The sequence below is a fragment of the Toxotes jaculatrix genome, chromosome 22 (genome assembly GCF_017976425.1).
Source record: "Toxotes jaculatrix isolate fToxJac2 chromosome 22, fToxJac2.pri, whole genome shotgun sequence".
NCBI lineage: Eukaryota > Metazoa > Chordata > Actinopteri > Toxotidae > Toxotes > Toxotes jaculatrix.
In genome coordinates this window covers 4,632,798-4,642,587 of record NC_054415.1, presented here as the reverse complement: position 1 = coordinate 4,642,587, position 9,790 = coordinate 4,632,798, and the positions used below count along the sequence as shown (strand labels likewise).

General features: G+C 42.1%; 1 protein-coding gene across 10 annotated transcripts in view; it reads right to left on the bottom strand.

The window, feature by feature from the left end:
• Nucleotides 1-512: 512 nt before the first annotated feature.
• magi2a (membrane associated guanylate kinase, WW and PDZ domain containing 2a) overlaps nt 513-9,790 on the bottom strand; it is a 166,160-nt gene continuing 156,882 nt past the window's right edge. For 5 of the 10 annotated variants that reach the window (XM_041029987.1, XM_041029988.1, XM_041029989.1 and 2 more), the window contains 2 exons: nt 7,273-7,411; nt 513-4,315 (listed from right to left, as the gene is read on the bottom strand). In XM_041029987.1, the coding sequence (XP_040885921.1) occupies nt 3,588-4,315; nt 7,273-7,411 (867 nt within the window). In that variant the 3' untranslated portion in view covers nt 513-3,587. Of the gene's footprint in view, nt 6,771-6,847; nt 6,959-7,272; nt 7,412-9,790 lie in introns of all 10 variants that reach the window. The other 5 variants (XM_041029992.1, XM_041029995.1, XM_041029996.1 and 2 more) reach the window with 3 other exon arrangements.

Sequence of the window (9,790 nt, the reverse complement as noted above, 5' to 3'; positions counted from 1 at the left end):
ATTCTTCTCAGTCCTTTATCTAATATGCACAAATAGAGGTTGATAACATTGTTTATTACTATCTAGCATTAATCATTTTTAAAATGTCCTTATAACTGCTTACAACTACATTATGCTGTGTTATAAATGTATTAGGTGCTATAAATGCAAATCGGGGGGTTTGAAGTGAAGTGTTACTCATACACTTAATCAGTACAAACTCTATGCTTTAATAAAAAAAGACAACCATAATAAAGCACACAGCAGCATATCCTAAATGAATCTTTCATGTTGTGTCAAGATTTTCTTTTATTTTGACAGCGTTTCAGAATATCTTACAGGTAAACAAGATTTTTGCAAAAGTTAATATATCCATAGCGTTGCATTTCATAAAAATAGTTGCTCCACTTACAGTCTTTGTGACCATCAATAGTACACTGAGTCATATTTATAGAGATATTTGTTCAGGGTCTACACACTGCTATAACACTACACAGTGATACTGAGCCGCTTGGGTGTTGGGTTTATGGTGCAGCATGTGCTGTTATTATAACACACTTTGCAAATACACCTCTAGATGTCTTTTTTTTTTTGTTCTTTTTGCTTTCCATAGAAAACTACTTACAATTTGGTTCGATAGAGACAGCTCAGACGTGGAAAGCGGTGACTTGTGCAAAGGCTGAGCAAAAAGTACGCACATATTTTTGTTTCGGCTTCAAACAGAACTCACAAAATAAAGGAGCAGTCCAGTCAAATGCACATGACGATACAGTGTGCAGGCAGCATTTTCTACCTTTAGTATGACAAATGTGAAATTTAGGTTTGGGGCTTGAAGTGATTGAAGGGCTGAGCCGTTTGTGCCTGGCTGATGATTTTCTCCGACATAATAATTCATATCCCAAACCCTCTGTGTGAGATTGCGCTTTAAAGTCAGTCTGCTTAGTCCTCATGTAATTACGGATTACAATGGCAAACATAATAACTTGTCTCCCTTTGCTCTTTTATTCTTTAAACACAGTTGGTCCTTCCCTAAGCAGAGAAGGGAGAGGAAACTTTTGTTCCAGTATTATGTGGCATTATGATTCTTTTTTCTGTTAAATGTTGGCTCATTTGGTGAAAAAAAAAATACCATTCAGAAAGTACATGTCTGTAAAGAACATTCAGAAGCTAGAAACAGATTTGTATATCTCCAAACAGGGATTCAATCACACTTTAGCAGCTGTAAGTAAGCAGGCAAGGCAGGCCTGCCAAGCTTTGGATTTCTCCATGTCAAAGTGGTGTGATGGGGCAATATAAACATCAATAGTCCGTATTAAAAGAGTTTTAAAGGATTCAAGTGTGTTTATCTGCTCTAATGTGAGCTACAATTGTTAGCATGTCTGGCTAACTAGTTTACTACCTATCGTTAGCAAGGTGAAGTTAGCAGTTCTGTCCTCCTTTTTATGTGATTCAACTAAGTTTACGTTCCAGCTACACCAACCACTGTTATCCAAGATAGCATCATGTTTGCTAACCTCACTGGTTAGTTTTCATCCTAAAAAGAAGCTGAGACACATTTTATAAGATTCTTGTTATAAAACTTGAATCAGTAGTTTCAACCAACTTGTGGAGCAAACATTAGCTTAATTAGCAAGCTAGCTACTGTGGATAGAATCTGTTAGCAACAATTGTCATTGGCAGCAACACTGTCAATTGCTGCCTAGAAATTATAGGCCAGCTGTTGTCCACCTTTGTCTGAAATCCAGGAGCCACTGTTTAAAAAATTACAAAGAAATGAGAAATGTATAAACTTCAAATGTGCCGTGCAAGAATGGAAAGCTTGACAGGAGTAGCATCAGTAACAAAGGGTGGCAGGAAACTGTCAGTTTTCAGGTTACTGTATAAAAATGTACAAGCCATCACTATGAGACAAATTCTGGGGGGGAAGATATGTGTAAGGTTAGAAAAAATGAAAAGAGAAAACATACAGGGAGCTTTGGCATGGACATGTTCTTCAGTAACACACAGTGTAAACAGAATCGCCTAAAACAAATGAAACTCAGCAGCTGACAGTGGCTGTGACAAGTGCAACCTCTCCTCAGCCGGTCTGGAGATGATAGAAACGTTTCACTTTCAAGCCGTTCATTCATTCGGGTTACAGATAGTTAGGCAAGTGAGCTTTCTGACAAGTGAGACTGATTCTTTGACGACTCAATATCAGATTGTACTAATTCAGTTTGGTTTGGGTGCAGAGCTCTGCCCTGTGCCGACATTTGATTACACCATGTCATATAAGCGATTCTTCGTGGAAATTACTAGTGTCAGACCTCATTAAGAAATCAGTAATGAGAAGTATCATGACCCAAAAAGAACTACTTGCACAAATAAGGACCGTCAATACCTCTGGTAATGGACTAATTTTCATACATAAACTTGTGAAATAAATTATGTATTTCACCTTATCACACTTTTATCTGAAAAAATACTGTTTATTATTTCTGTCTGTAAAGTTGGTGTTATATAGCAGCCTGTTTTGAACCCGCTAAAGTGTTTTGGAGTGGAACCTTTGACTTAAAAAGCCAACCTCTCTGTCAGTCTAAGGCACTCTGCCCCACGGTTGGTATCATGTGAGCTCCTTCTCTCAGCATCCATCTGGACACCACCGTCGTGGATTGCTTTGTTCCTTAAGCACAGAAATGAGATAAATGGATTTACACGACACCCCCGCTGAACTCGGGATGATTCGAGCGCAAATAGACCGTGCAGTCAACCGCAGCAGCCCTGCCGAGACCCCAAACTGCAATCACAGGGCTGAACGGGAGTGTAGAATGGGGAGAAGTTGGTGTGGTGAAAGTTCTGGTCCATGTCGCGCCGCTTTGCTCGTCTAATCATGGACTAGAATTTCCATCGGCTCAGCTATAAGGTTCTGTTCGCTTAAAGATGACCTTATTTACAAAAATGATCCCACATATTCATACTCATTATAATATATCTATGTCTATAATCATCTGATAGATTATTCAAGACAGATTCAGGCCCATACAGTCTCTGTTAAGGCAAAGTTCTGTAGATGAGTAGATTTCATCTCTGCTGTCACTCTTTGTTCCATTCGCGCTCGTCAAAAACAGGCAAACCTTCTTTTTAACATTCCTTTTCATAAAATAGACTCCATTCTGTAGATATATATATAAAAAAATCCAATGGCAACTGACAGTTGCTTCCTGTGAAGTTGTTTATATTTGCATGTTTGTCCCCCGGTTCTGCTTGGGGAGAATTCAAAATACAGTTCTTCAAAGTTTATACCCCCAAAATGATTCCCCATCACGCTACACACACATTCTACTTGCTCTTCCTTTTTTTTTTTTTTTTAAAGTGGATGATTTACCAGTTCTTAAGGTGGTGGGTGTAAAATATTTCTCAAAATAATTTAGTACAGTATCATAAATAAAATTCTAAAAACACGTGGTCCAGATCACCCTGCCCCTGTCCGTTTTGACTCGGGTCCATGGGAGAACAGGGCTGAGGGGGAGACAAAGGAGCACAAGAAGGTGTGAGGATGGTAGTTTCATCCAGGTGGGGTGGTTTAGTTCAGATGGGTGTGGCCACTGTATTCATCTGGAGCTGCGGTGTTATCTGCTCAGCGTGGACGTGCCTGTGCGCAGTGTGCTGGGCAGCTTGTCTGATCCCGGGATCTTCCAGGGCCCAGGAGAGACCGTGGCCTTCCTCCCTGCTCCGCTGCCGCTGCTGGTGCTCTTGTTGGGCAGGCTGGGCCGGCTCTCTCCCAGGCTCCGGTCCAGTTCCCTGGGCCTGGGCTTGCTCTGCTCCGGCTCCACCTGCTGCTGCTGCCGCCCGCCGCTGTAACGATCCACATCTTCCCTGCTGTTTCCGTTAGTGTGTGGGAGCTTGGAGCTGCTGGGAGAGTGGGTAGATTCTCCGCTGTCCCCAGTATTTCTCTCCTTGGACCTCCCTCTGGTGCTCCTGGAAGGTTTGGAATCCCCACTCTGACCCTCCTTGCCCCCTTCCCCCTCAGTAGTGGGCTTCACCCTGTGCCCCTTGTGAGTGGACCTGCCACCCTCTTTCTTAACTCTGCCGCTCCCACTGGTTGTAGCCGTTCTCCTCCCCTGGCTGACTGGATCTGGGTGTAGCAGCTCGGCCTTCTGGGGGCTCTTCGAACGCTCCGTCCTGCTGTCTCGTGCCACTGAGTCTCGTGGGATGTCCAGAGGCAGCAGGTGAGGTGGGTCGGGGGCTGGGGCCAGATGAGATGAAGGCGATGACATGGAAAGGCTGTCGATGGGAGGGGCTACTTCCGACAGGCTTGGGGAGGCTGAAGGGCGAGCATCCCATGGGGCGGCATTGTCTGGAACACAAACACACGCAGTCAATAACGTGAAAACCACGCAAACACACACGAACACTCTTCTTAAAAGCTTGCACGCATGCCACTGCATAACCAAACACAAACACTAAATCAAAACAAAAAAAAATCACCACAGCAATCATTCCTATTCTACAAGCTAAAAGCATTAAAGTAAATATCAGTGCAGCACTACAACCTACTTCCGAGCGTGTCATAGGGCGACTCCACTTTTAGACAACATCAATCTGCCTCCCATAGCTCTCTTTAAAGCCTCGGCCAATCTAAAACCTTGGCGGAAAATCGAAAACAGGATTAATGAAATGGATGATGTGCCCAATAGGGTGGTGCTTCAGCGAGAATGAAAACCTTAGGGGCCAAGCGTCTCTCTCTCACTCTCTTCAGTCTGAAGAAGTCTGTATTCAGTGTAGCAGCTGCAGTGAATCTACAGTGAGCTCCTCCACAACTCCCCACTCTCACGGACTGTTAGCTTCTGTTTCTGCACTGATGAGTCTCGGCCATCATTCATTTTCAGCAGGCAGAGGCTAGGCTAGCTACACTAGTGCCATGAGGCCCAATTATAAGGAGACTCTCTTTGCAGTGCTGGAGCGTATTAGAGTACCTGGTCATTTCTAAGTACACTGGAACTTCAGTCTTTTACATACAGTGCTCCGTGCACAATGAGGGACATAAGGCCCATGAAAGGCCATATGTGTGTGCATGTACCGTTATGTGTGTGTGTCCTGGACTATGATTTTCACATGCTGCAGTAATGTCTCTTTCAAGCCCAGTTAAAGCTCTGGTCACCTCACATTTCTGCTGAGTCACCATAACACATTACAGACTACAGTATTCAAATTATCTCTATATCAGAGCAGCGTAAAACATTTTTTTACCACTTCTGGGCACTAAAAACAAACTGTGAACTTAACACTGGCATTCTAGAGCAAGCTAAAAGGTTTTGTAGAGCTGAGAGGAACTGTGCAGCCTGTTGGTTTGACACAGTGAGTAATCCCTTTTACATTACACGTATTATTCTCTATTGTTCATTTTAAAAAGTTAACTTGTTAGTTAACTTCTCCAAGTTTTTTTTTGCTTGAACATTCTTTTCTTAATCTGTCTCTTAAAAGCGCAAGAATCATATAAAAACTAATAAAATGTGAGGATTTTTATCTTTAAATGAAGAACGGGGCTGACGCAGGTTAAAGCCTAATGTCTGACTGGCTTTTCCTCTCTTCCTCATGTGATTATTTGTGGGATGTCAAGCCTTTGTTTGCTGTAATGTCACTTCGATATCAGGAGTGTTTTTTTTGAGCCTGTGTAATTCTCAGGGGCTTTGATAAATATGCGCCCTGGTGGTGCAGATCTTATGCTAGACAGAAGCACAAAAACACACACAATGCCACACAAAGACAGGCACACAATAACAGCCATGCACATGCTCACTGTATGTTTTTATGCTAACATTGTCCTTCAATTTGCATTTAGCTGTTCCTAAAAAGTGCAGCACAAGAACCTGAAACAAAAATAACTTGCTCCTTCGAACATTAGTATGCTAATGTTTTAAATAGCCTAATTAGTCACCATAGATGATTTGCATAACCTTCCAGTATGCAAATAAAGTGCCTGTAAACTACGAGTGATGAAATGCTGAATCAAGCCCACACAGGACAGAACATGTGGGTTAAAATGCTGTTTCTACTTTTAGGCAGCAGGGGAACAGCACAAAAGATCTCTAATGATGGAGCAATGTGTCTTCTGGATGACCACAGTAAAACTCCCTGTGTGCATATTTGAAGGCTGTAGAACCACCTCAAGGCAAGTATTACGAAAGCACTCCACACAGAGAGATTAAATGCCTGGATGGAAGGGGGCTGGCAGAAAAGGGCTGACGTGGGGAAATGACATCACCCTCTGTTTCCTGTGTTTAAGAGCTGGAGGGAGACCGACAAGGCCAAATGCTGATGAATGTGTGCCACCGGGGGCCCTGTTTCCGCGGCGTTCCCCTAAAACGATTTTTTGCTTGAGTGTGAGGATGCGGAAAAGTGAGCATCGTGCCTGTGCAGAAGCCACAGGAGTGAGTGACGCATTGGAGTTTTATTGCCAGCGGTGTCACACAAATAAATGTCCCCTTCCAGGCTCAATTTGAAATGTGCTGCGATTTCACTGGGTAAATAATCAGCCACAATATTTTATGTTCATCTCCTCTGGCTGACTCAGGGTGAATGCTCATTTTGCTGTATTTGTGAGCCTGTAGGTAGCTGTTGGCTGTTGATTTATCTTTCGGTCAGGAGGAGACTTATGTTCACTAATGTTACAACCTCCTGCAGCTCGGAGTGATCGATGTAGATTATTCCACAAGCCGAAAGGCTACATCTTCAACCATTTGGCGTGTCCAAGGTTATGAAACAGGTTGTTTTGATATGAAAGCGCTAAGTGCATCTTGAACAGGTGGCTACTACAAAACAACACACAAAACCACAGCACAGAAAGCCAGGGTCAAGTGAAGAGAAAAACATTCGTATGGTCACAAACCGTGTCTTTAGAGTGGCCCATTAGGAAGAAATAGGGGGAGCCATGCTTGTCACTTTTCATGCACATGGAGAGACTGGAAGATACCATTCCTATAGAAGGGGAAGTAACAACCTAGACCAATCAATTAGTGATAGATCACTGAAATGGACAGAAGATAAACTAATGTTAGTCAAGATAGAAGAGACATATAATTAGTTTTTTTTACTCTATAGTGAAATACAGAATACAGTGAGTACAGAGTATATAAAGGCAGAAGATACAACATGAACATGAATATAGGTAACATGCTAGAATAATGTTATCAAGAGTTGAAGTGATATTAGGTAAGACAATGAAGAGAATACAATCTAAGAGTTAAAAGAGGGGTAAGAAATGATCCTCAGGATAAAGAAAGTTGCTGCTGAGTTTAAGGTGCTGATACTTACCGTACTCTGGGACCTGCCCTGTGCCCCTCTTTAGGAGAAGACGAACACGCCTGCCTCCAGACTTGATCAGCTCGATGGCCCTGGCGTGGGTCATGTCCCGGGTGCTCTCTCCATTGATCTCAATGATTTGATCCCCGACCTGGATGTCAGGAAGTGTGTGACAGAGAATAATAAAAGAAACTGTAAATATCCCAGATGTATTGTAAAAACAGATTAATGGCAGATGCACTTTAATATAATTCTGATTAATAATATTTTTGTACAATTAATTTCAATAACTAAATCAGGTATGTTAATGCATATATGATATTATTTATCAATCTTGATATAGAAATCAAGAAAACACCTCCATATTTTTAGAAAAGCATTTGTATGTAAGAAACAATTTCACATAACCTTGTCTCAAAGAAAATAGTCTTTTTTTTTGTGCCACAAACTTAAAGCAGCTTTATTCAGTGACTGATAAATACTGTGAGAGTTCAGAGCAGCCAAGTACAGAAAGCACTGGATCAGGACTGAAGCTGCGTTTATAGATTGAAGAGTACCAATAAAGCTCTTTGACCAGGCAACTGTGAAGAACAGGGCAAAACCAAATTGAAAGGGCTAACGTGCCCTCTGCACGTTAGCAGAGGGCAAAATAAAGAAACAGACAGATATATTGAATTCAGCTTTGTATTTGAATAATGCTGCTTGTGTGTAACCTAAAATTGACCATGTTGCAAGGTGTGAAATGCAGACCGAGAATGAGTGATAGAAAGGCAACATTAATAATATTACATTTATATTAGGTGCCATCCTATTGGATGAACCGTTCTGTGAACTTCACAAAGGCACAAGTGGATGTGTTTGCATTCGTAACTCTGGGTCAGTTGTGATGTAGCAGCTCTGAAAATGAGTGCACCACATATGAAATGGAAAATTAACAAGCTTCTTTTATTATGGACGGCAGTGATTTATAAAGATCAATATGGATCTATAATTCATTGGCTTTCCAATGAGGTTCTATAAGCATTAATAAGCATTAACAGTCATGAACTGGTGTCAGTTATAATTAATTCTGGCAGTAATTTCGACATGTCATTTGGATGGAATTATGGTCAATCCCTTGTCATGGGTTGGCTAAGAAACATATTGTATTAACTGAAGAGTCTCAGTTAACAGCTAATGCAAACATTAACTGGACTATCCCTCCTGTTTGTGACCCCTCCCTGATGTACACGTGGCTGGGTCAAATGTCAGCCCTCCCTCCTTCAAGACTCACACTTCCCCACGCTTCAGGAGACAGCTCCCCGGTTGACTAATGGGTAGGATTCATGGGGAACAGGACAAAACGTGCCGGCCAATTACGCTAACAAATGGAGAAGTCCTCCGGTAATGGCCGGGGTAATCTCAAAGTCAGGATCGGACTCGAGTCAAGAGAGGGGGAGTCATTAGGTGTCATTACAGTGGTCTGAGGAGAGGTGGAAGGCAAGACGGTTTGCTCATTAATCCTCAGCTCCTAACAGCAGAGGAGACTGATCTCCATTTTCATCTTTAATAAAGAGGGAGCTACAGTCGAATGGACAGCACGTGAATGCTGAGCACAGGGCGTGTGTGCTGCGTCACTGGAGCTGGAGTTGCTGCTATAGCACCCGATGTCCACATAAAGCCGAGTCTTTTGTCAAAGTTTTAAAGCACAGAGAGGTAATGAGATGTGCTTGTACCTGTTGAGGAAAAATGACTTGGCTTAAACTCAAAATGTCAGAGTGACTGCAGGGAGTCACAGTGTAAGTGGGCTTTCTGGTTTCTGCGCCTTAGTATGTTTCAAAGCACCACTCAGATCCAAAGTGACAGGCATGTCAAATGCTTTTTTAACCAATGTCTTCACATTTACTTAAGTTAAATAGAGATTGATTCCTCTCTGCACCCAGCAGTATGGATCGAGGGCTGTTGGAAGGGAGATCAAAGTCTCCTCTGCACCTTGTTCTCTGAAATCTATTCAAGTGCACAGCATTGAGTTGATTTCATTATCGTAGCAGTAGTGTTACTGTCGGGCCGTTCATCTATGACAAATCTGACTTATTTACCCAGGTACAGTTTTGATTTTTTACTTTTTACTCCACTACATTTATTTGACAGGTTACAGTTACTAGTTAGTTTTAAAATTATTTTTTTTACAAAATATGCTTTGATGCAGAACTAAAAATAATCTGATAATAAAGTCGTCTGTTACAGGGGCCAGGGATGAACATGTTTACTTGCAATACATTTTACTGATAAGGATTTAGGGCTTTCACTTGTAATGGAGTGTTTTTACATCATTGCATCGGCACTTACTTAAGTAAAGAGTCTAAGTATTTGTTCCACCTCTGATCAAACTTCATGGCAGCTTGTGTGCTGATTTTAAGTGGAGCTCAAGAGGGATCCCCCTCCCTCCTCTTCCATCTGCATCTGGGCCCGCTGGACTCCATCGACTACACCACCAAGGTGGGAAATTAATATCTCCCCAGGGGGCATTTTGCACACATTATCTTTGACA